The sequence below is a fragment of the Sesamum indicum genome, linkage group LG2 (genome assembly GCF_026168435.1).
Source record: "Sesamum indicum cultivar Baizhima isolate 11 linkage group LG2, ASM2616843v1, whole genome shotgun sequence".
NCBI lineage: Eukaryota > Viridiplantae > Streptophyta > Magnoliopsida > Lamiales > Pedaliaceae > Sesamum > Sesamum indicum.
The window spans coordinates 22737523-22763701 of NC_142658.1; the positions used below are offsets into that span (position 1 = coordinate 22737523).

The 26179-nt window shown below is 38.8% G+C and overlaps 6 protein-coding genes across 12 annotated transcripts; 1 reads left to right on the forward strand and 5 right to left on the reverse strand.

Annotated features, from left to right (window-relative positions):
• Positions 1-188: 188 nt before the first annotated feature.
• On the forward strand, positions 189-2581 carry LOC105156651 (Protein phosphatase 2C family protein). Its single transcript, XM_011072852.3, has 5 exons — positions 189-791; positions 1068-1238; positions 1315-1485; positions 1569-1748; positions 1932-2581. Exons 1-5 carry the CDS (start codon positions 414-416, stop codon positions 2373-2375), a joined length of 1344 nt encoding a protein of 447 aa, XP_011071154.1. The 5' UTR covers positions 189-413; the 3' UTR covers positions 2376-2581.
• Positions 2582-2710: 129 nt separating this feature from the next.
• Positions 2711-5620, reverse strand: FXG1 (alpha-fucosidase 1). The gene is given in 7 exon segments (XM_020691744.2): positions 2711-3042; positions 3136-3406; positions 3507-3673; positions 3791-3911; positions 3913-4001; positions 4095-4238; positions 4877-5620. Coding segments are annotated over 7 exon segments (1188 nt in total). The 5' UTR covers positions 5007-5620; the 3' UTR covers positions 2711-2776.
• Positions 5621-5976: 356 nt separating this feature from the next.
• Positions 5977-9645, reverse strand: LOC105156652 (eukaryotic translation initiation factor 4B2). The gene is made up of 3 exons (XM_011072853.3): positions 8045-9645; positions 6772-7431; positions 5977-6292 (listed from the first exon to the last, which is right to left on the reverse strand). Exons 1-3 carry the CDS (start codon positions 9223-9225, stop codon positions 6274-6276), a joined length of 1860 nt encoding a protein of 619 aa, XP_011071155.1. The 5' UTR covers positions 9226-9645; the 3' UTR covers positions 5977-6273.
• Positions 9646-10249: 604 nt separating this feature from the next.
• SUFE2 (sulfur E2) lies at positions 10250-13322 on the reverse strand. 4 transcript variants are annotated; one of them, XR_002286561.2, is made up of 3 exons: positions 12004-13321; positions 10598-10719; positions 10250-10492 (listed from the first exon to the last, which is right to left on the reverse strand). XR_002286561.2 is itself a non-coding variant. In XM_020691745.2 (3 exons), the coding sequence occupies exons 1-3, from the start codon at positions 12907-12909 to the stop codon at positions 10475-10477; spliced, it is 984 nt and encodes a 327-aa protein (XP_020547404.1). In that variant the 5' UTR covers positions 12910-13322; the 3' UTR covers positions 10250-10474. The 4 variants fall into 4 exon arrangements, 2 of the variants coding, with proteins under 2 accessions (XP_020547404.1, XP_020547405.1); XM_020691745.2 differs by having other exon boundaries at positions 10598-10657; positions 12004-13322; XM_020691746.2 differs by having other exon boundaries at positions 10598-10661; positions 12004-13322.
• A 923-nt stretch (positions 13323-14245) lies between these two features.
• LOC105156781 (O-fucosyltransferase family protein) lies at positions 14246-20099 on the reverse strand. The gene is made up of 12 exons (XM_020691801.2): positions 20073-20099; positions 19012-19461; positions 18241-18291; positions 18080-18170; positions 17602-17678; positions 17201-17289; positions 16630-16749; positions 16010-16126; positions 15732-15875; positions 15480-15603; positions 15195-15386; positions 14246-14959 (listed from the first exon to the last, which is right to left on the reverse strand). The coding sequence occupies exons 1-12, from the start codon at positions 20097-20099 to the stop codon at positions 14600-14602; spliced, it is 1842 nt and encodes a 613-aa protein (XP_020547460.2). The 3' UTR covers positions 14246-14599.
• A 196-nt stretch (positions 20100-20295) lies between these two features.
• Positions 20296-25397, reverse strand: LOC105156655 (protein-tyrosine-phosphatase MKP1). Of its 4 annotated transcripts, XM_088876045.1 has the most exons (4): positions 25187-25397; positions 24569-25013; positions 21948-24473; positions 20296-20587 (listed from the first exon to the last, which is right to left on the reverse strand). In XM_088876045.1, the coding sequence occupies exons 3-4, from the start codon at positions 24450-24452 to the stop codon at positions 20570-20572; spliced, it is 2523 nt and encodes an 840-aa protein (XP_088732171.1). In that variant the 5' UTR covers positions 24453-24473; positions 24569-25013; positions 25187-25397; the 3' UTR covers positions 20296-20569. The 4 variants fall into 4 exon arrangements, with proteins under 4 accessions (XP_088732171.1, XP_088732173.1, XP_088732169.1 ...); XM_088876047.1 differs by lacking the exon at positions 24569-25013 and having other exon boundaries at positions 25196-25397; XM_088876043.1 differs by lacking the exon at positions 24569-25013.
• Between the last annotated feature and the right edge of the window lie 782 nt (positions 25398-26179).

Here is a 26179-nt window from a genome sequence, read left to right on the forward strand (position 1 = left end):
TATAGAAAATATATTATAATTATCGTATAATTAATTTCAATCGAACCAAACTAGATCAAAATAAAAATTTGTGAACTTAGAACCATTAGCTTTGTCAAATATTTGGAGATCGTCTTTCCTTCCAGATATAGATGCTGCAGACTGCAGGCCCTCAAAGTAACCAAAAACTTAAGTAACTATTCAAAATCTTTGACTCCTTATATCTCATCTTGCTCTAATCCCTAACGGCTCGGAAACAAATATTCAAAGTTTCCAACCAATATCCTTTGACCCCATCAAAGCAACCTTAACTACCATGAATTTGTACTTTGACCCAACCTAAATCTGTAGCCGTTATAGTCACCCTCTGAACTCAAACGTACACATTTTATGTTCATCTCTTTCAGCCGCCGTTTCTTTGATTTGTAAGTACCATGGGAAATGATGAACCAATCCTAATTGCAAGCGTTTCAAACTCAAGATGCCAAGAAATGAATGAAATGCCCACTAACACAGCTACTTCTTCTTCTTCTTTAGCTTTCTCTCTATCTGATATAGGAAAGAACGTTGTAGGGAAGATTGAAAATGGTTTGGTTTCTTGTTCATTGAAGAGAAAGAGGCCCCCCAAGATTGAAATCCCAAATGTTCTGCGTGAAATTTCTACTGATATTTTAAAGGGATGCGCTGCTCAAGGGCAAGCTGATGGTTCTGTGTGCTTTAATGATACTGGGGTGGGTGTTTTTGCCTTAAAGGGCAAGAAAAAGTTCATGGAAGACGCCCACAAGATTTTTGCTTCTTCAAATGGTAATAAGGTAGTGACAAAATTGGATCTTGTTTGTACTCGTGTTGATTTGAATGGTTTACTTAGTGTACATTTTGTTTCGTTTCTTTTTTTGGGGGATGTAGTAAGAAGATTGCTGGGACATGGGAGTTAACATTCGTTTGAATTTAAGGTGGCAAAAGGGATTCTTGTTTATGTATGGGAACTTGCAGTTCGTGTATGAGGACTTTCTCTTGATAGTTGGACTTGTATTTTTATTTGTATATTGAAACTGATGGTATTTTGAATTTGAACTTGTGAAATGTAGGGATTCTTTGGGGTATATGATGGGCATGGGGGAAGCAAGGCTGCAGAGTTCGTGGCAGAGAATTTGCATCTCAAGATTTTCGAAATGTTGGATAGCTCTTCTGGAAACAAAGCAAAAGAAGAGGCTGTTAAGGCAGGGTATTTAAAAACAGATGAGGAGTTCTTGAAACAGGTATAACATATACAGTTTGCTTACTCACATTCTTTGCTTGTATTAACAAGTTTCACCAATAAGTGGAAATTTTCAGGGATTGGGTAGCGGCGCTTGTTGTGTCACCGCTTTGATTGAAGGAAAGGAGATGGTAGTTTCAAACTTGGGGGATTGCAGAGCAGTTCTGTGTAGGGGTGGAATGGCAGAAGCTCTGACGATCGATCATAGGCCAACGCGAGAGGATGAGCGAAGAAGGATTGAGGATAAAGTATTTATACTTCAGAATTGAGTGCTTTTGTATATGCAGAATTAAGTATAGAAGAAATTGATGTTAGCTACTTTGACAAACAGGGTGGATATGTTGAGATTCACCGTGGAACTTGGAGAATTCATGGAACTCTTGCAGTTTCACGAAGCATTGGAGATGCTCATCTGAAAGATTGGGTTATGGCAGAACCTGATACAAAGGTTATATATTTGACTCCAGACATGCAGTATCTTGTCTTGGCGTCTGATGGACTCTGGGAAGAGGTGAGAAATTGTCAAATTGAACATTTTAGTCAGTATGTTTTAACTGAAATGAAACTCATCAGCAGCTAATTTTTGCTGCTCAAGCTCCACTGTAGTTTTCTCTTTCTATGTGGATCATGTTATACTGCTTTCTTTGCCACTTCTCTCTGGAATAGGACGTGACTTCATATTTCATAATGATAGGTTAGCAACCAAGAAGCAGTCGACATTGTGATGCAGTCATGTTCAGGCACCAAGAAACAATTCAGGAAATCTTCTCCACAGAATTCTTGCACAATTGCCAGTCCTTTGTCCAAATCACCAAGAGCTTCGGTGGTTAAGTCAAAGAAGATATTTCACCAAATAGGCCATAAAATGTCCACCGCTCAACAGAAAAGAAGTGAAGACGAACACTGTTGTGAAAATGGAAGTCCTCCATCTAAGTCTCGAAGAATTTCACTTGTGCAACAAATGAAGGTAAAGACTCATTTCCCAAGCAACGAGAATGAAATCTTGATTGAGAAACCGGCTTATGATGGGCTTCTGGCTGCTTGCAAGGAGCTTGTTAGCCTTGCTGTGACTAGAGGTAGCTTGGATGATATTACAGTGATGATAATCGATTTAAATCATTTTACAAGTCAAATCTAGTTAACATTAAGTTGCTGACCCGAAACACTGTAAGCTAACCACCAGAAAGCTTCACAACTGATATATGTAGAAGCAGCACTCCACAATCTGCTTATATTTCGGTCTCTTAAGCTTGTTTCTTATTCAACATTGAGATTCAAATGTATATTATCTGTAGTCTGTTAATTTGCATTCTATAGGTTTAAAGTTTCCAAGCTTGTCATAAATTTACACTATTCGGTCGCAGTGAACTAGAACAGTACGAAGCAGCTCATAATTGGAAATTTTTTTAAAATCTCTTGTTATTAATTGAGAGCCACAAAATTTAAGATCGGAACAGGACAGAAGGCAAAATCTTGAGGAAAGGTGATCAGTTCCTTGACAAGATCACTTGAATGTTGAAATAGGTCTAGAAGACACTTTCAGCTGTTCATCCTGTTACAGGCAAACTTAAGTGAAACAGGAGGATCTGAAAAAGAGCCATCAACGATTTGATCAAAGATCCACCTATTGGCTGCTTCAGTAAAGTGAGTTCCATCCCAACTGATCCTAACTGATGGATCCTTGCAAGACTTGGCAAGCACAATCTCCGTCCCATTGACAACCCTCTTGCTCCCACATTTGACAAACCTGTTGTAGTTGTATTTGCCTCCATGACCGCAGCAAACTAGAAATGGATTCTCAAAGCCTGTCATTTCATTACAAAAGTGGGCTAATATAACACAAAATCTCACATGATTTCTCGGCAGGAACAGATTCAAGGAAGAAAATGAAATCTTGCCTAGTTTCTTTGCTTGGCTGATGAGGGAATATTTCACTGAGTAAACATCTACGTAAGTGATTGCAGCCTGAGGCAGCTGTTTCCTGAGTTGGAAGACTGCTTCCTTTAGTCTAAGATTGAAATTTTGTGCAACCTGGTTGTATGGACTTGAACAACCATATTTATCAATCTGTGCTGCAGTAACTGAAAATCTGTCCATAACATATGGCAAACAACCCACTGGTCCTGTGTTGTGTACCCAAAATGATCTTCCTCCTTGAGCGTACAGTAGCTGTTCTCCATCAGTATTAACTTCTAAGAAACCTTAAACATCCTTCAACTGTAATATTAAGTCTGACATGATTAATTGTGTTTATAATCTCGTTTCTTACCTTAATTACTCTGGAAAATTGATCCAACACATCAGGCACATATGCCTTGACTTGCTCAGTTGACAAGTCGAGTTTATAACCAGCAGTCAGATCATTCTGGCCTATGTCAAACGTGTATAATGCCCGAGAGAAATAACCTTCCTTCGGCAACAAGTTCTGAAAGGACCCTTTAATGAAAATTCATTAATAATCTCATATCAGAAGAAAATAAACAATCTGAGCTTCAAGTTCTGGACAGAGACACACACACAAAAAAAAAAGAAAAAGAACACACTTATAGATACCTTGTTTACGAATAATTTGTGATCTCCTGAGAAAATCAGAGTATTGCACATGTTGAACGTCGAGGGAAATTGGGCTATACCCACTCTGGGAAATGGTTGTATTTTGAGGCCTGATTGTTGATATCAGCAGTAGCAAAATTAGCTCCATGGCTGAAGTTCGAACCAATTGAGTCAAGAAAAGCACTAAGATGAGGCAATCCCAATCTTTCAGCTGACAAAAGAAAATTAACCAATGAGTTCCCAGGAACAGATTTAGCAATCTTTAGTCAAGAAAATCAATGGCTACGCAAGAGCAAAAATGTACCTATGAGATCGATCAGGAGACGGCCATCGCAGAAACGGCCAGCAGGGGCATCAAAGAATGTTTCTCCATTGGGAGGAGGAGCTTGGCCAAATGCCGCCGACAGCCCACCAGTGTCTGAATTTGAGTCCCCGAAGTTGAAAATGGCTGGAAAATTGCAGTTGTCGAAGCAAGATATTGGGTTTAGCATAAGTATCTCCAGCAATAGAAGGGCTTGCAGTGTAAAATGCTTAAACTCCATGAATTTGAGGCAGTGAAGCTTTCTTTTGAGTCAATGTAGGAAACAAACACTTATCTAGACTGCAGACGCAAGAAAAGACAGATCTAAAAATGTTTCTGTGGAGAGACAAGTCCACCTCGAGAATAGAAATATAACATTTTGGGATGGCTCAAGCTGAATTGTTTAATTAACACTAGAGCAACATGTACTGGTTAATTAGGCTAGAGACTTGTCCAATACTAAGGTTCTCTCTTATCTGTAATAACACCATTGTACTATATCTTTGTGAAAGTTTACGAGCTTCATATGATACACTGTCTAGGAACTGACTGCTAAGACTTTCATGGTACAGGTACACGAAGCAGCTTAAACAAGGATTAGTAACAAATTTAGTGCAATCCTGTCAAAAAGCAGAGCATCACCCTTTTGCAAAGAAGAGAAGAGGAACTATGAAAGAAAACAATGAATGAGATAAAAAAAGATGAGTCATTTTTCAGTCATGATACATCTCAAAGCATAAATCTCTAAGCAAAAGAAGTGGTTTATTTCTCTACCAATAACTAACATTGGCACCAGGCCGGTAACTGCCAGTCCCGGAATTTGAGTCCCTGCAGTTGAATATAGCAAGAAAATCCAACGGTCTCCAGCATATGGGTTGCTGGAGAGCAAAGGTCAATATGGCAATAACATTCCATTGTGAAAGTCTTGTGGTGGGCAATGGCCAGAATTCACATGTTAGCTTTTATCATGGTCCAGTATTCCCTGTTGGGAGAATTTCTGTAAAACGTTGCTTTTGATTCATCGAAATAATTCTATTGAGATAGCACCTCAAAGATAATTGGCAAAGTTTGTGTGGTTGCGTCAATCCTTAATAATGTAGCCGAAAGACAATGATCTGATTTATGCGTGCTCATATGTTTCATAATGTGGCACATGTTCGGTGAGATCCGCCTTGGTATAAAATCAAGCCATCATCTTGTGATGACTAAGAACCAACTTTCACGTGAAATTCTTGGACTCATCCAATACCATAGGATTATGATGTGAGTGGTGGGGATCACCCCCCAGAATCTGATAGCAGCCCATCCAGGACAGAATAGACCCTTTTTCACAAGAAATGAATCACCCATCCACCAGTAGTTATTTGCACTTTACAAGCATCAAGTTAGGCCTTTCTAAGTTTACGGCATACTACATACCGAATTTGAACGAATATCATCAGAATCACCTAATTCACCAACATAGCATGTGTATAATAATGCCATATAAAAACAAATAAGAGGAAGGGGAAACATGTAAAAGGGCTCCATTGCATACCCTCTCTCAAAAAAAGCTTCTTATGCAAAGACAATATCAGGAAAGTCATTGGTTTCATCTTACGTTACCTGCTATAAGTAAAAAACATCAATTAACAAGATAGTGAAATTCGTGAACTGATCCGGAAAAGCTATCCAAATATTCCACGAGTAGGAACTGGACAAGTAGACATCAATATATTCGAATTCTTTACCACATAGTTATAGGACACTGGATATATTAACCTGAGTGGTCGGAGAGAAACAAGCATACATATATATACTGTAAGATGAAGCAGAGCCTTGTGAGAAAGAATTATCCAAAAAGAGATTAGAAATTGAGAAACAAGTAATATAGAACACAGCGCAATAATAAAAGAATGCACAAGATAAAATAGAGAAGACCAGGGAGGCATGTGCATTACAAAGTCCCTTACAAGAATATGAAAACTAGATCGAACTACTGAAACGAGGAAGGCAAAAAGGTGAATTTTACACATCGTCAAGATGCGACGATTAATGCAAGAATGTTATATGCCAGCATCCAATAATTCTAAACCATTCCTCACAGCAAAATATGCGAAGATGAATAGAGGCGCCAAAGTATTATTCATTCTAACTAGTCAGAAGGCGAGCAGAGGAGAACTCAAAGAAACCAGTCAGGATTTCACCACCTTGACCCTGACCTGGCAAATGACATGATAAAAGGCATCAATCACATGTTATAAATTTAAATAAAAAGTAAGATCATAAAGCATATCTCTTGTATAGCAACTATGATAGGCATGATCAGCAACAACATACCCCACAGGTTCCCAGGCATGCTAATAGTATGCAACTAATAAATATTTGTTATGTAAGTGAGGGTATGTTTTCAACCAAAGAAGCTCCCAACATGCGGGAAAATTTGAAGCCACAGTTTGAACGATTTTTAACTTTTTATCCAACAAATTACAAAAAAGCTAGTAAATAAGAACAAAAGGCTAAAGATCACTATAAACAAATATCTCCCAGACTTAATCAACATCAACTTTCAAGAAACATCTCACATCATTTGTGGAACATTCACAAGGTTTAAGATGAGACCTTAATTGTCCAAGTTTGCAAATTTAATTGCAAATGCAGGAGAAAATCTGAAACGCAGAAATATCTCGGAAACTAGTACCTGTCTGTATCTCTGCTGCCTGAAAATCCTCTTCCCCCACCACCTTGGAATGAGCTTCTGTCGTCACTCGGTCTTGTCCATGAATTCACGGAGCCACGCGAACGAGGCCTATCACTGAAGTCTGCAGCTCTAGGCTCTTGATATGCTCCATGTGTGAAAGAGGATCTCCGGGGATAGACAGATTTAGTCTCTTCATAGGCTCCCGACCTTGAACGGGGCCTCTCAGAAAAGCCAGACCGAGGATCTTCATACATTCCAGGTCGGGAAGGAGGTCTTTCAGCAAAGCCGGCTCTAGAATCCTCATATGCACCTGGTCGAGAAGGAGGTCTCTCTGGATAGCCAGCTATAGATTCATCATATGATCCAGGTGCCGAAGGACGATCATTAAAGCCAGCTCTGGGATCCTCATATGATCCCGATTGGGAAGGAGGTCTATCACTAAATCCAGGACCCCTAACAGCTCCAGCACTCTGCCTCTCAAAGATCTTCTGGCTGTAACGTACTTTGTCATCCATCTGACGGACCAGCAGTTCCAAGTCCTGCTCCCTTTTAAGTATTAAATTATGTAAGCTGCTTCTGTCTTCACCAGATTTTTGTGGCAGTTCCTTTTTCAAATGTTCAATTTCTTCCTTCATTTTCTTTTCTTCCTCCGTCTCTGGCCTGAAAAATGCCATCCCTTCAGCTAAACATAAAATTCTTTGTATCCACTCTTCATTTTTTGTTTTTTCATCATAACGAGAAACAACAAAGATACCACCAATTTGATCAACCTAATACTCTATTAGAGAGAGTGAACTACGACAGAATGCAGACAAGAATAGATTAATAAGACTTCCCAAACTCAGTCCATCCCCTTCGCATATCAAGTATACAACCAAGAATGTAAAACAGCAAAAGTTAAAAGCAGAGCAGACAGAAAGTTGGGTATATCCAAGCAGATGATATAAGTTTATGAAGCCTTAAGGCTGAATTCTGTGTCCATAGCAGGGATAGTTCCAAAAAAAAGATCCTCAAAATGGAAGAAACAATTTAGCATCAAAGAAAAAGAGCATTACAACATAGATATAGATGCTCATTAATTCAGTCAACCAAGAACGAAACAAGAATCACTCAGGCTCAACTAAATGAATCCAGTTCTCTTTGTACCCAATCCCCAAAAACTGCACTACATGCACTTCTTAAATTAAATTGATCGACATATACAGGAAATCACAGTGACACGTTCCTGATGATGAAATGCGAGCAACAAAATGCATTGTCCACTAAAGATTACCTCTCGATTCGGCGATGCTCCAACTCAAGATCAATCTTCTTCCAATCCAAGCCCTTCTCCTCAAGCAAAACTTCTCTAGGCTTGGCATCCCCAAATGGATTTACTTTTGGTTTTTGCTTCACTATCCCTTCACCCGGTCCTTCTGTGTGGGGCTCCGACCTGCTCGAACGAGGACTTCCCTGCCTACTTGACTGCGAACTGGTGGGCGTACTACTGCCACCACTAACTGTATGCTGCTGCTTCTTCACTTCAATCTCCGAATCCAACTTCTTCCAATCCAACCCTTTCTCTGCCAGCACCTCCTCCCTCGGCCTGGCTGCCCCAAAAGGATTCGGCTTACCCACTTTTGGTGCTACTTCAACCTCATTCTTCGAAGAGTCTGAAACTAATCTCTGTTCATTACGAGTCCAACGATCTGGCTCAGGCCTGGAGAATCCCGAGCCGAAGCTCTGTTCATTACGGACCCAACGATCAGGCGCAGGCCTGGAGAAGCCCGAGCCGAAGCCCGAAGATCTATTTTGTGGTTGTGTTTGTGAAATGGGCTTCTTAACAGAAGCCCAATTGTCAACTTCATCGGCCCGTGATGCAACCCCCGGGCCCCCACCTCCGCCGAGTAAGCTGTACTTCCCGCCTGGTCGGACTTGACCAGAACTGTATTCCGTTGGGGCTTTCTTCATGGTACCCCAATTATCAACCTCATCAGCTCGCGACGGTTGATAGGAATCCGAAACCTTAGATTGCATTGGTTGCCCCCTCCGGTTATCATCCTCGAACCCATAAGATCTCCGACCCTCATACTCCCGCCCCCCACCCGTACTAGAGCCTACAGATCCCGCTCGTGACCCATAATTAGAAAACCCACCGCCCAACCTTCCGTACTGCATTTCATCCGGGGAGCGCTCTTTGGGGCCGGTGGGGAGGCGGAGCATTTCTTCGGGGGTCAGGCCACGGCTCTGGGTGGAGGCCGAATGGGTGGACTGTTGCATCGTGAACTCCTGCAGGGTCATCTTTGTTTTCTTCTTCTGCTTCGCGGTGCTCACGGATTCCTTCAGGCTTGGGAAGCTAGTTGGTGGTTGCGCAGTGGTGGCATCAGCGGCGGCTTTGGCTTCACGCTCCTCGGCCTCGGCGCGCTCGGCTTCGGCCGCCCATGCGCCGATGTTTCCCCATGGCGATTTCGACATTCTCGTTTTGAGTAAAGATCGCTGTAATGAATGAGAATTGTGTCCTTTTCCAAGAAAATCTGGGATTTCAAACAACAGGAAAGCAAAAAAGAAGAAAGAAAATAAGGTGACGGTTCTCTAACCGGGGCTCCGAAATAGGATCCGAGGAGGCACAAACAAGAGAGACTGGAACAGGAGTTCCATGAAAACTTTTTAAAATATCGAAGAGCTAAAAAAAAGGGAATAATACAGGCCGAACGTGGGCTCAGTGGAGGCGCGTGGAAACAAGTAGCCACCGGGAAGGTGTTGGCCCCCGGCCCCGCCCATCCTGATTGGTCTAGTGAGCCGGTGGACGGAGGAGATTCTTGTATTCTGGTGACGTGGGTGAATGTGATTGGGGAGTTGTGGGCTCTTGGAGATGCAAATATCAACATCATCATCATCATCCTAGTATAATATTAATATAGCTTTTGTTGCAAGTCCACGTCCCGAGTGCCTTTTGCGGAGTCAGAGTGTTTGGATGCAGGGACTTTCTCATCCGCCTCATGCTTGAGACGCTTAGTCAACCAAATTCAGATTATTATTCTTTTTCAAAGTAATAATTTGTCAAGTTCTTTTTTTACGTTTAAGCAATCATATTTTAGATTGTTTTGTAGGTATAGGTGTGGGTATGGAGTTGTGAAACCCCGCCATCAAGTTTTTAGAATCTGATTCCTCAACTTAAAGATTTGCTTTGTAGTTTTCCAGCACTAGAGTTTGTGTTTTAGATATCCATCTTCTTCAAAGACTCATTACATATTCCTTTAGGTTCAGATTGACAACATACAGAAAAACTCATTTCTTTGATTATTACACAGAAATACCTTAAAGATCAAATGCAACAAATGAAGTTATTATTTATGAACAACAACTAATTCTATCGACAGTATGATGGAGGGTTATCATTACATTATTATAAGCAATGCCATTTGCCAGCAAATTTTCACTTTCAGCAGCACTACAGTTACCAGTAAAGCAAAGCTAAGACGTATTGTTCACAAAGAAAGGCGAAAATTTTCCTCAACTTTTCAATATCGATTATCTGAAGTTTCAGTCAGTCCACGTAAAATGTTAAAGACTAAAAATTGGTTGGCTAAATTGTTACAGAACCGACCTATGATCATTGCAGCAATTCGCGATATAATTGGCAACTATTATGCCTCAGATACACCGTTTACATTTCACATGTCACTTGTACACTGTGTGGAGAGACCTAAAAGACGTTTTAGAGTCAAAAGGTGTGATGTACCTGACAAGAAGCAAGACGATACCACTGATCAGAAATAATAGGAGAATTTTTGTTGATCCATAGATAAGAAAGTATGGGGAACTAAAGCAAGAACAATTATACTACCTTTCCTGATGATCCAGTATCAGAGCATTGATTAGTAGTTTCTATTACAAGTTTTCTTCTCTGGCTTCATTTCCATGTACACAGATCCAAGGAAGGCGTTATAACAGCAGGTGTTCGGACAACTTTCACAAATGTAGGAAGTGATGAAATAACTTGCCAAAATCATTTGACATAACTTGTGTGCTGAGTCATAAGCTAGATAATCAGAATTTAGAAAAAAAAAAGAAAAGCAAGTTGGCAGATACACGGAGCTTAGTAGCATAAAGCAACTTCAAGATTCACATATTCATCATCTAGTCTGCAACAATTCTAATATTTTAAAGTTGGCTAAGGGTAAATCAGATCATCTTTCTGAGGCCAACCAGATTAGAGCTCGAAGTAGAGATTCTGTACCACCAAATACAATTCAAGGAAAGTAAAAAGAATTCAATCTAGCTTTCACCATTGAACCGGCTACGGTCAGTGGAGGGAACTGTAACGTTTGCTTTCCTGTGTCCCTTATTGGGATCCTAAACTCCATTATCAATAGGTAAAGTGCTAATACTTTTATTCTTCATTTGCTCAAGCAATTGTTTAAACTTTTATTCTAACTATCCCAACATCAACAAGATGATGCTTAATCCAAACTTCGCGCTGGATACATGACTTAAAATCTTGCAAAGAAATTTAAAGCCATCTATGCAGCCACTCAATTATTTGTCAACAATATATGTATAAGTAGCTTGCCACCAACAATTAATTGCTTGTATACGTCACAGTGGGCCAGTTTACCTTTCTGCTGTTACTTCATATGGTGCTATCGAAATTCAAAGAAGAACCACACTACTATACGAGATGATCACGTCCCGACAAATTACTTAAGTGAATCCAGCGAAATTATATATGTAAGGTTAGATTAAACTGAAATGCTAATTAATGGCTCAGCTTCAAACTACACAAAAGTAGGTAAGTTATTAAATAAAAAACCTCTTATCCACCAACTGCTGAGGTAAATATCTTCAAAGTCATTCACTTCTAGAAAGCAGCATATGGGACCTTATTCTAATAAATATACAATGATCTTTTCGAGCTCCCCAACATCACCAAGCAAGTTGCATAATTAACTTATTAACCACTTGTTGGCTTATTTGCTTCCCCGCATTCTAGGGATCAAGATTAACATGAAGGCAAACAAGATATTGCACCAAATGGGGACTAAGGACCACAATTGTATTTACTTGTTTATATGGGAAATATTATCATTTCTCCCTGTAGAATCAAAGAATCCAGTGGTATATACTTCATATTTTTTCACAGGCAAATTGAAGTTAACTAAAAGAAGAAGAAGAAAACAAGAAAATTACCAGCCAAAATAATCAAAAGAATCAAAGAGGAAGCAATTATAAGTTGCACGGAGGATTTCAAACCTGATTTTCCTTGCAACTTGCAATTACAGCAGCTAAGGAAGAAAAAGCTTCCAAAGACTGATGTTTTCTTCTGCTCCTCTCCTCAACCAAATCCTTAGTCCTCCTCTGCATACTAATCAACACATTATGCCAAGTATTCACCCTGGAGTTACCCCTACTCGGCAACCCCACATTCATTTCCACCAAATCGTCAATCTTCACACTCAAGACCTCCTCGGCTTCGGCCCCATCCAGTAACCAAACCAAGCAAGAAGAGAACCCTTTTGTGATCTCTGAATCACTGTCCACTCTGAATCTCATCGCCCCATTTCCATCCATCTTCACCTCCAGCCAAACCTGGGCCGTACAACCAAAGACTCGATTTTCTTGAGTTCTCAAAGATTCATCAAATGGAGGAAGAAGAGCGGCGTAGTGCAGCAATCTTTTCACTCTGTCAATTGGCTCGGGCAATGATTTGAATTCAAAATCTAAGTTCTGCACCTTCTCTGAAACGCTTGGGATTTGAGCCACAGGGTGTTGGTTTATTGTTAAGCAAGAAAGTGAAAATCTTTGCCGGAATGGTTTGCTTGATGTGGGATCAAAGACACGCCTTAAAAATGGCGGGTTTGGGGAAGAACTTGGCGGGATGTGTGAAGGGTATTTGGATTCAATACAATTGACTGGTTTCGTAAACAAGAATGACGAAGACGGAGAAAGGGGCGATCCTGGAAGTGAAGAGGCCATCTTTGTCTGGTTTTTGAAGAAGTAGAGAGACTGACAGTTGGGTGGCGCGGAAGTTGGTTGTTGCAGTGTTTGTGAGTGAGAGAGAAATAGGCAAAAGTGAGTGATCCTTGAACTGCGGACCTCTGTCACTCGGAGACTAGTGCGAAGAGGGAGGAAGACGACTTTTATAGGGGCACATTTCATCCCACCAAACGAGGCGCCAAATTACAAATTAATGCAGTATATACGGTTTCCTTAACCAAGAATAAGGCTATATGATTTGTGTAGTAATACACGTATATTAATTTATACCCATCATATAATACGTGTCTGTCTATGGATGCATAATTAAGGCTTACAATTATGGTAACTATAAAATTGTTCGTATCATATCTTCTATCACAATTCGTATTCATGTTAGTGTCTTATCGATATATACTTGGCACGTAATTTTAAAAAAAAAATAAATTGAATTAAATTTAAAATTAAAATAAACGTCATGCACACCTTAGTGGGACAATAATATACAACAAGAAAATGCAATAAAAGACTCTTCACCTTTTTATTTAGGGAGATGATGGCATTTATCATATGATGATATCAAGGTCAGCGTTTCATTAAATGCATGTTGAATTTTGAGATTGCTCATAGAATGTTGTATGTATGTGTATATGTATATGCAATATTTGGCATTTCAGTTTTTCTCAGGTTGCTTTAGATTTTGACAAGAGAAGTGTTCTTTTTCTTCAAGTCTTGGCTAACATAAAAGTTGAATCAAATAAAATTAACTAAAACCAAGTAAATTGTTCATGAATGCCGTGCACACAACATAAATTTCTAACCTTTACAACACACCATCTCAGTTGAAAGTTACTGCATTTGACTATAGGCGTTGGTGTCATGACTTGCTTCCCCAACAATAAAAGCGGACCGACCTGTCGACTTAGGTTTAGAAGGAAAGATTTGTAATTCTTGAGTGAAAGTCTATACTTCACATAGTACATGTCAATAAATGACTAATTCATCAATAGAAAAATCGTGCAAGAAAAGGATGTTCATGTGGACTAAGACAACATGAAAATGAAGGATATTTCTTCCTTGTGAAAACAAAGGCACATTTAGATTGAATTTAGCCGTGATTAATTTTTATCAAGGTATAGATTTCTAATTATGGCACGCCCTAGAATAAAACAATAAGGGTTAAATATCGTGTTACAAATGATAATTGTCAATAATCATAATGCTTCTTGGCTTTTGGAAGATTCACTTTGCTGTAGACTGTAGTACAACATTTGACTCACTGCACACTCAAAATATAACGTTTCAAAAAAGAAATCATCCAGTGCACTTGCTTGCTAAGTACAGATTTGTTCCATTTCAAGCAATAGAGACATGGAACAGTGTGGTCTGTGCAAATATTGCAGGGACAACCCCACGAATTTTCCGTGCTTTTCATGTTTCGCGTCCCAATAAAGGAGCTGTTGGCATATATATGCATGCAAATTCACGCAAAACTTGCATTTCAGACATCCGATCACGATTTACATAATAAAATGATAATTGAATTGAATCAGCATTCCAGTACAAGTATGCAGTCCATTTGCGCCCCTCTGATGGAAGATCCTATTTCTCATCCAAATAAGGTCTTCAAGTCCCAGGAAAAGTAATTTGCATTCATAGACTTAATTATCCATATCTTCCCAGGCGTATAACTACATTTGTGTTCATAGACTTGTCATCCATATTTTCTCAGGCTCCGACATCCTAAAACCGTGATCACCTGCATCGAGTAGCTTTCCTGGCAAAACTAACTCCAAAATTTTCAAATTCACTTGGGCACGGTAGCTTCTGACATCACCTATGGTCTGTGCTACACTACCAGAACCATTCACAATCAGGTTCTGCACATGCATGGTGTCAAGGGGTTCTCCCATATGTCATAGTTGGGGAAAGTTTCTTCTGGTAAACCGGTTCGTGTCTGGTGGGTTACAATGACATCCTCCACAAATGTGGCCCAGCCCATGTAGGGGTCCCCTAAAGATTTGGACATCAGACCCTTGTCTGGTTTTATGGATTTTAGGTGGTGGCCCAGGTACCTCCGATTTCCAATTATTAGTTTAGCAAAGTTCCCTCCGTGTGTCATTACAAAGACATCAGACTTCAAGCAGACCAAGAAGTCTAGAGCCGCTAAGCTTGTCACGTGCTTTCTGAATCCATCCAACTCCAACTTGGTCGCTAATTCCTCCTTCGTGACCTGTAACAAATCCATAATGAAACTATCTTTGTAACATCTAAGAATCAATAGTTCACAGCAATAATAGTCTTTTTCACTGAAATCAGAGATTTTTTAATATTTTCCTGCTTCAGATGGTTAATGGAAATATTTCAAATGTTTGATATGAGGGAGAATTAAATAGAAAGAGAATTAAAATCATGCTTTAGAGGAAGTGCCTCAGTAAAAACGAGCAAAATTGAGCAATTAAACTCACAAGATTGGGGAACATGTTCCTGAGCGGTGCCATGCGATTCTGTCCACCGTAAACCTGCCCAGAAGCAACATATATTTGAGTTTCTTTGGGATAGCCCATGGCACGAAGCATCACTGCTACCTCCCCCGGTTCAAGAGGGCAGCGCCCTTCCTTCCGCTTTTGAAGAGCCAGGGCCCAAAGATGAGAACCATCCTGCAAAAAAGAGCCCAAGAAAGAGAATAATCATATAATTCTTATATTTATTTTGATCTGACAGGAAAACCTCAACCTGAAAAGAAACAATACCTTGAAGCGTCGGGGCCATTCTTTTAGTCTGTACAAAGCCATTAGTGCTTTCTCCATCCTAGTTCCCACAAAATCACAGAAAGAAAGGCCCACCATACCTTTCTCAAACCTTAGATGAAGTGCCCTGACATACACAAAGAATATATGAGAAAGATTTGAAGATCTTCAACTAAAAGGAAAAGGAACTAACGGTGATAACTCAAGAATGATCAAGTTCAGGAGAACTTAACCAAGACAACCCATCTCACTTACATGAAAGGATTTGAACTGCCAGTTCGGTTTCTCATTCTAGAGACAAGTAAATCAGCCATATTCTCAATTTCAGGAAGAAACTTCAAAGCATGATAGTTCACTCTGCACCTTAGCCTGTTGATTTCTTGAGGGACATTGTCATATCTTATGAAGAAAAAATACAGAAAGAGTTATTACTTAAAATTTCATTGGTATGTCTAGGAAGGTTCAAGATTGGGGTATATCGTTATGCATGAGAAAAATGAAAGAGATCATATGGAGTGAAACTGACGACTCACCCCAGACGATCAACAAAAGGCTTCAACGCCATTATCCTCTTTTCCTTGATACGAGGTAAAACATTGTCAATGTAGAACTGTGCAGGAGCATACTTTGGGATGTTTTTAACTGTTCTTCTGTCATAGATGATATGCAATTATGACCAGATGCAATTACAATGTAATCCACATGCAGTAAAAGTCTGATTCTGTGAATAAATTGTATCTGAAACCCCAGACATCAAGATTGAACAAGTCCTTTAAACACCAAGGAATTTCTGCTTGTTGTTCACGATGCATATCAACCATAAAATCTTTGATGCAAGAAACAATCTAATTTATGTCATAAAAAGCTAATCCATGTAATTTATTTATTCAGAAAAATTCCTGAAAATTAGACGCATATAGAGAATAAAATTATTAACTCTCACTGTTAAAGCATATATCTTAACAAGTAAACGTCATACTAAATCCAAGAAGAGAAAAACCCAAGTAACAAGCTTTCTGGCATTTTATATACAAAAATTCTTACATGTTTGAAATGCAGAGAAATTTTCAAAATGTTTAGCAACTTATCCTAGGCAATTTTCCAGTCTACCATAGCTGGCTAATATAAGAGGAGAAACTATGAAGATACCAACCGTATACTAGTGAACAGCTCTGCTTTGTCAGTAAACCATTCTGGAATGTCTCTCACAATCCGCACATCATTTTTCAAGTAGTCAATAAAATGATCTACATCAAATATGTCTTCGAATTTCCTGCAGTCAACTTAGCATTACTAACACATTAGAGATTCCATGTATTCAATAAAATTAACCACATCAAGTTGCCTAAAATCCTAATAAGGTCTAAAGGCAAACCAGCCTCCTCAAGGCCCTCAACAGAGTTAAAAATGAAAAGAGGGTTAATTACTTTGAGTAGACAAAAGAAATGCAAATGATTTGCAACTGAAAGCAAAGCCATTTTCTTTCTGCATTAAATTTTAGTGTGTGAAAGTAGCAAGATAATTTGGATAGAGCATCTCTAGCCGGACACAAGAAACGATGCTAAAGTCAATATTAGCATTATATCCAACGTTGGTAACATATAAACAAAGTTCTCTTAGGTATTCTGACTATTATAACGTTGCTCCAAGCAATACAGATAATAGACATCACTGTGGGCAAAATAGAATACTATGCATAGTGCAACATAGCCAAGTCCACCTACGTCTGGTCTTTCCATATCTGGTCTTGCTTCAGGACAGGCAAGATAAGAGTAGCATTCATGATCTTGGCCACAGCGACGGCATTGCATATCTGCAGAGAAGCAGATAGATAATCAGACTCAAGTGAGCGAGTTACAGTTTTTAAAATCACTGAGAAATTCATAATTCATACAATTATATTCAAATGTAGAGGATAAATTCATGAAAACAGGCTAGGCAAGTCATAATAGCATGACTGCTATCGGAAGTAGGTAAAAAATCAAATGGTCAAAGTTGTCACTTCCCATAGGAAGCAACATATTAAAATTTGGTTTCAGAACCAGATAGCACAACCTTCATAATGCATGAATCAACTAAATGAGAAACATGAAATCAATTAAAAATTTTCAGAAGGAACACATACAGCAATTCTTTGCTGGTTAAGACCACCCTCAGCATGTATAAATATATAGCCATTCGTTTCATTCTCAGCTGGAAGATCTGCAAGGTGGCAAAGGAAGATGACTCATATACATATAAATTCTGACATAAGCTCATTGCGAAACTTAATCTAGAGAAAAGACATATGAGATTCTTAGAAAGAGACAAGTGTTAGTATTCTTGTTCATAGAATTCAGTTATCCTGCCAACAGAGTTGAGTCATCTCATGGAGTATCATATATTAAGATAATCTAGTCTCTTCTGCTTTTTCATTCCATTCTCTTCTCTTCATTTATAGTGAAGAAGCCTTTATAGATATATACTTTATTCAAAAGGGAAAAGAAAAAGAGGCCAATGAGAAAACAACTAATTTCGTTCCAGTTGTTCATTAAGCAGGAGGTAATTTCATCAAAATTTGGAAGTCAACATTCAAAAATATGCATCATCATAGATTTCGGTACCTGAAATTATGCCTTCACGTCGCTCAGCACAAGGCTTCCATGATGTAGTGGCTGAATAAGGATTCTCCCATAGTGATGGAGGCTCCTTTACCTACAGGGAAGAAATGCAATTAAAAGCATGATAACATGCGAGAAAAAAGCAGATAATCAATTGAGCTTACATGAGGGCAGTGAAGAGTTATGCCATCTTTCCTGCACAAATATGGAGCATTCTGCAAACAAAGTAGCGAGAAGAGCCAAAACAGGAATTATCAGAATTTGGAGTTTCAAGCATGGCATCAGGGGTATGATAGTTTCATAAGTCAAAAGTTAAATTCAATTAACCAAGATAGTCTTCTTCTGGAGAACCAAATCAAAAGCAAGAGAAAATCATGGGATGATGGACACTGCAGACAAGAATCCAAATTAACCAAGTACCTAGAAGCAGGCAGCAAGCCTTATTTTTATATGCATCAGTAGAAGTACTGAAGGTAACCATGCTGTTGGAAATTCGCAACAATCAGTTCAGAAGATTATTCTGCCAAAATTATTTAAATTAGGCGTCGGTTTATTTGTCCAATCCGCTCTAAGCTATATTCAGTTTTTTATGCCAGTAAAGCTCAGGGAACTTTCAACTCTGATCGATTCAACTCGCAAGTGACCGAATTTTGTAGTCCAAATATATACACCACGTATTACAAAATAACCGAAATTCCACCTGCGATACAACGCTTTATACTAACAAGGACCATGTTACATTGACCCATTTCGATCAACACAATGCGTCATGTTTTAACATCGAAGGAATAAACCCATCAAACCAAGCAATCAATATAAAACCCTAACGCTCAAAGAGAAGGCAACGAAAAATTGACGGCTTCAAAGAATTTTGAATCAAACGACCAGCACATGTTCACATAACTATTATACATACAAAGCGGGCACGGCCATACCAATCGTCTGACGACAGAAGTGACGGAAAACACGGCAGCAAAAACAACAGCGACGAGTATGACAAGGGAGATCTTAGATCTATGAGGGTGGGACCTATATAGATCGTCGTTGGGGAAAAGATAGTGTGGCATCAAGGGTTGGAAATATGAGCGGAAGGAGCGATCCCGGGAATAGCGATCCCGAACATTGTCATCGTCGTCGGTGGTGGCGGAGGTGTGGTACTCAGAGGACAATGGAGATGGGGCCGCAGCGGAGGCGGCTGGCGACGAAGAGGCACGGTTGCCGATGGAGCTCGAGTGGCGGAGCTCCGCCGTTGCTCGAGGGCTGTACGCCAGCTTGGCTTGGTGTTTGCTCCGCCCGTCGTGGGGTTGGTAAAGTGCGATGTGAGCAGTGGAAGTGTGCGTTTGTGTAAGAGAGAGAAAGCGGGGGTTGGGGCTTGAAGAATTTATCTATCTACCATTGGCGCTGCTGACACTCCATGTGACTACTGCCTCCCTACTTCAGATCAAATCCAATATATAAAATAATTGCATCTCATCTCAAACAACAACAACGCATTACAGTTTTTTATTTCAAATCTCGCATAAATTTGCACATTTCATTTCATACAATAAAAATGATTGTATTTTTTTATCACTTAACACATTTTATCATATAAACTAAAATATTATAGTATTTAGGACCAAATATGCTATGATGTTTGTGCTTTTTTTTTTTTATAAAATCAAATGTGCAAATAATGTTACAACTTCTTATAATGTATCGTAAATTGTAGAACTAAAAATACGACCCACTGTACAAAAGTTCAATTTTCTCTTTATTTATTTCTAGAAAAAAAAAAAAATTAGACACAGTTTATATACATTACATTAAATAGAATAGAAAATATAATAAAAAATAAAATAAAAGGTCGTAATTCACTTTATAACATTACAGTTCAATCCTCATTGCTGGATTTTGTTTAAAAACCTTAAAAAAGATGGAAATTCAGGCAAAATTTTATAAACCCTTTACGTATCAAATTCGAGCTGAAAATCATTTGGAGGAAACACAAACTGACCTGTTTGTAATTACATTCAGCAAACATTGGGACTGACTACATGCCAAAATTACCCTTGTTGTCTTGTACTTGTTACGTTTAAGAGATTAACAAGCCCTTGGGCCCAGAATATAAGCTGTTACACCTTAGGTGCTGATCAGTGATCAATGTCTTGACATAATCAGGTGAAGAATGGAGAATGGACGAGAGCGCTCAGCACACAACTTATTAAGACACCACAGGATTCTTGTAAACCCTTCCTTTTTTAACATACATCAACTTATTCCTGTACAGAGTCCTCAAGAATCGAAAATGGGATTTTGTTCCTTACATCTCACAAGCAGAACCCATGAACTTGTCCTGCTTTGGGTTTGGGATGCCAATCCAACTCACTAGAGGTGCAACCATTTGCTGTAAAAATCAAACATCCTGTCCAAATGTGTGCATCTCCGGTTGACTTGATTGCAATCCTTGTCTGCAGAGAGGCAAGCTAGATGTTGAGGCGCTTTACTGGTTCCTCACCTTCCTTCACTATCCTGGACAACATCATAAAAAACTCTCCAATGTGAGGATCAATTAAACCGTTCACTATAATAAATGAAGGAAAGAAGAGGCTGTTCGAAAAGATCAATATATAAAAATGGGTATCCTTGGAAGACAACATCTCCCATTAATTTTAGACTTCTGGGGCATTGGCCTTACTATTTGGGTGAGACCTCATGGAGTCTTTGAATTAAAGAGGTTCGAAGCACCTTCTTTTCTCATAAACAGAATAAGTTACCATGATTCAACTAATAAAAATGGTTCAAGAATCAATAGCCAAAGATGAAAAGTGCTTTAGCACATTTGTTTATGTATGAACTATGAAGAGAACAATTTGATATGGGCATGTGAAACAGCTACGGAAGCTATATGCTGTGACCTTACAGCTTTAACGAGATCACGAAATGGCTATTTGCCAGCACTTATCAGTTTTAGTAAGAAGGCCCACTTCTCGCAATCCAAATTGCAGTTGTTGATGATCGTTGCTCGTATTAAATATCAAGCTATCAAGAGATGTGGCAAAAATCCATACTCAGGTATATCGTCATTACCTATAATAAGGCATAATAACGCTTTCTTGTTTATGTCTGCATATTTTTATCTTTGAATATAATTTACTACCGTGAATTACAAATACAAACTATGATTTATGTATTTAGTTATTATATTTACAAGTAAATTGTAACATACTCACATCTTTTTTGTTGTATAATTATACATTCAAATAAAGGATTTACTTAACCAATATCCGATGCTTATATTTTACATGGATTTTAGACATACACATCTATGAAGCACCTCACACTAAGAAAGCATCATATAGACTTTCAGTTTACATCCCTGTAGTGGAACCCAATAATCATGGAGAATTAGGATTATGAATTCTAGACTTTCATTTTCTTATATTAAAAAATTCATAGAGAACTACAAAAATTTAATAGGCAACTACCATTCCCACCCAACAAAATGGGGATCCACTGTAATAAATTATCTGATTCCTATTGTGCCAAGTGCCCTCCATCCTTCTGCTGTCTATCATGATCAAACCACATTTTCAAATGCAAACACGGAGTTCAAATTTTGGTCTCTCACAATCTCTATATGTCATACATAACTACATACCTACTGTTTAACTTCTTATAGAAATCAGTATGAACTATAGCCTTTACTCTCCGTATAATTTCAATGAATTAATATTTATTTTAAAAATATCATTACCGCAGTTCAATTTCTAAAGATAAATTTATTCAAGGCCACACTTCAGTATACCAAAATAAGATAACAGACAGGCTTTTCCACTGTTAAATCAAGGGAAAATGAATCATGGTATAATATTGAAATGGCATTAAGTACCTTAATTTGACTGAAACCCTCCTCATGGAGAAGATTACGACCAATTGTCTCCACACGGGCATGATTATCTTCATAATTGCTATTATTCCTGATCAACTGAACATGACTTCCCTTTGATGACTCGTTACGCCCTATCCATACATATAAAGCATTAGCAATTTTTGTGCCAAAGCTCAATGCAGGAATAAGTATAATATACACGGATCTAGAAGCAAGGATGCCAAAATGCATGTCCATTTTATGAATGGAAGGCCACTTGTAGAATACTAGGTTAGATGCTTCTGCTACTTTATTAGTCATATCATCTGCTGTAAGATGAAATGTATCATACTTCTTTCCATCCCATAATCTGCTTAAAACTTCAGCTGCAGCTGCATGGCCATTTGCATCTGAAATTGGCTCTTCCCCATCCATCCCAAAGCAAACTTTACGATTGAATTTGTCACTTTCAACATCTATCGCATGATCTTCCAGGTATCTCATCAAGTTTTCTGAAATTTGAGATGCCTCATCAATGGAGGGAAAGATCATCCTAGGAGGACGACGACTCCCTCTGCACTCCACAAGGGAGCAAGAGATTTCTCCAGAGGTTGAACACAGACCCGCCTCTCTCGGAATATGACGGGCAGATATTGCCTCTTCTCGTGTAGGGGAAGTTACATCATCGAGTAAACATGTACTGTTATCTACAAAACCAACATTTTCCTCTGTAGGATCGCTCTTACCAGGGTCAATATCTCTAGATTCGAATCTATAAAGTGATGGCTGGGCAGATACAAATGACAAGTCAGACCAGTTAGAAGATGAGGGTGAGAATGAACTTGAATAATCAGATGTTGAAGGTGAGATTGCTGGGGATGGCGATGTTGATTTGGATTTTGGTTTACTAACAGAAAAAGAAGAAAAAGAATCCACCAAATTGGATGAAGATGAACATGAGAGTGAAGTATCAGAAAGGGGAGCAGGAAGATCCACTTCTTTTGAGTTATTCTCTATCCAACCTGGGCTGCTGGTTACAAATGAAGCAAATGAATCTGGAGAGTCACATGGACTACTTGAAGGGATTGAAAGATCAGCAGAAGAGACAGTGCATTCAAGTTCTCTACAGGTGCCCACGGTCTGCAAGGCAGTAGACTCCAATTTAGTAGAGGTGATAAATTCTTCCATAGTAACACGGGCAGACTTTATACTCAATCTGTTCCACCCATTCTCTCTAGCAGGAAGGTGTGTCACAGATCCAACTTCTGACAACGGAAGAGGTGGCACAATCCCACCAGCTAGTGCTCTGTGAAATATTTCAAAATCTAAATCATACTCATTAAGTTTCTTTTGGTCAATACATGGACTAAGAGTACTACCCGTATTGGACCCTCCAGAGGACCGCTTTTCCTCCTCAGAGCTTACATGACCCGAATCCGCTAAACATTTACCACAGGCGAAAGCATCCTGGAACTCAATTGTCTCTTCACCTTCTTTGACAATTATAACTGGACCCTGGGCCTTTTCATAACGAATAACTTGGGAGGCAGCTGCCATGGCGTTATCTGACATCACTGAGGAACAGTACTTCCCAATCCAGACATATAAAGCACAAGAAATGTGAATAATGAACGCTCCTCGTGAGTCAAGTTTGTCCGCACCTGGTTCACACAACATTTTCGGTACAAGATGAAGGGGATCGTACGGAGAGTGAGGTGCCATGCGATACATCCTAAGCACAGAAGTAGGACTTGCAGGCAGTGCATGTACGCGTTTCTGGCATTCCAAGAGTTGACAAGCAAATCCGACGTTTGGGTTAGTCACTCCTCTGGCTGTTCTGACACGCTGGAAAGCATCATCAAAGCTCTGTCCCTCCTTCCACATAAGATATGCAATGACCAACGAGGTTGATCGAGACACGCCATGACAACAGTGCACCAGAACACGGCCACCTTGTTCACGAACATCTTCAAAATAATCAAATACATCATAGAGAATACTCGTAATATCCTCAGATGGGCAGTCCTGCAGCCAAAGTGTCCTGTACACAAGCTCATTCTTGAAATATTCTGGACAGACAAACCCCACACAGTTGAGCACATGGGTGATCCCATTCTGGCGGAGGATTTCACGATTCTTGGCAATTGCATCACTTCCCAAATATATATGATCTAGAATCCTCGAGCATTCCTTATCAAAAAAGGCAAGCTTATCTTTCCCACTCTCGAATTCTCTTGGAGGCTGCTCCGAAGTTGCATTTTCACGGGGCGTTATGGATCTAGGCCTTGCACCAGGAGTGGGAGGATTCGGCCATATGCCAAGATCATCTGATCCAGCTCTTGGCCACTCCTCAAAGCTTGGTCGGACAATAGAAAGAGGCTGGAGTGGCGGCAAACAGGCCCGTGCCTTGCTGTTCCATTGTGGCTTAGGATTAGACTTTCTTGGTGGGCGTTCAGTCCATGACATGGATCTTGAGTATGCCCAACTTCCACCAGATGTCTGATCTTTCTCTTCTTCCCTTAACATCTCAAATTTCAAACTGACACTCTGTAAAACCAAGTACACCTAATCAGTTTTGTTTCTGGTCATCCCATACAAAAACATCAAATGAAGCCTCAAGATTGGGGTAAAAAGTAGTTCACCTAAATTTTGAACTTCCACAAACAAACCCTCAATTGTATTTCCGAAGGTCACCCCATACGAAAACATCAAATGAAGCCTCAAGTTTGGGGTAAAAAGTAGTTCACCTAAAATTTGAACTTCCACAAACAAACCCTCAATTGTATTTCCGAAATACCCACAAGAAACATGAAATTGGAGTCCAGAACCAAAAAGAGGTAACAAATTTTTCACATTCCCAATGCCAATATTTCTCCACGACAATTCCCCAACATAAACCCATAAAACCAATCGAACCCCATATCCCGGCTTCGTATAAAAGTTATAAATGCAATTCAACCAAATTTCTCGCCAAAACCCTCGACCCAAAATTCATTCTCCTCCTTCCTTCATTAATACAAATGAAACCCAAACCAGGAACGAGCTGAATTGAAACCCACTGTAACTAGCAATAAAGGTGGACGAAATCTGAACATAAAATATAACAAAAATGGACAAAAAGAAGACATAAATCTGAATTCAACAGAAAACCCATTTCAACTAAAACGGAATAAATAAAAGAAAAAGCCACAAATCAGTCTCAAGCATTTCAAATAGAAAACGAAAAACTTAAAAAAACAAAAACAAACAAACAAACTTACATGAACTACCTAGTTGGCCGTTGGGCATACGCAGCACATATTTAATTAGCGCGCAGTGAGCAACGGACTAATTATTATGATGAAGAGAGAGAGAGAGAGAGAGAGGAAAGGATCCGTTCAACAAACAGCGTTCTTTTCTTTATTGAGAGAGAGAGAGAGAGAGAGTGGTATCGTATGTAATGTAAATGTAAGCCAAAAAAACATAAACGGAAGAAGACAGGCTGTGATTGGCAAATTATATAGATCTGGATGGTCAAACTTCATCTCCTCCTTCCCTTCACCTTTTCACTTTCTATTTACTTTTTACATACTTTTTCTTTCCCAATCCTACTTTTTTATTTCAAACCTCATTTCTTACACACATATTTATAAACAAAATCCAACACAATAATATTCATTATATATCTTTTTTCCTATCCATATTTCATTACCATTTTATCAATTACTAAAATTTATAACTAACCCAACAGTTAAAAAAGACAACAGATGAAGAGTCTATCACAATAAATATTAGTAAAATACCAAATTAAATTAGTTGCATTTTGCCTCCAATTATTAAACACTTAATAAAAAAAAAGTGTTTGTCATTAATTTGGTACGGCAGTAATCCTTTACCAATAAGACCAAAATCCGGAATTTCTAGAAATCCTCAATTATTCTTCAACTCACAACTTATTACATGTTTTTGGCTACATTATTTCTGAATCCCATTCAAAGTTTATATGCCACTTGCATCTGCACCAATTCACAAAATATTTGCACGTACCCTAATATATTATATTAGGGTTTAATGTAATTTATTTTTTTGTGATATTATAAATTAATAAATTATTTTTTTTATTAATTTACTCTCATATATTTTTTAAAATTGAACAATTAAAATACAAAAAAGCAAATTACTGTATTTTTTAAAATACCAAAGATGAATTGCTATTTTTTTAATAAGATAATAATTTATTCATTTACAATATCACCAGGAGTTGTTTGCGTGTC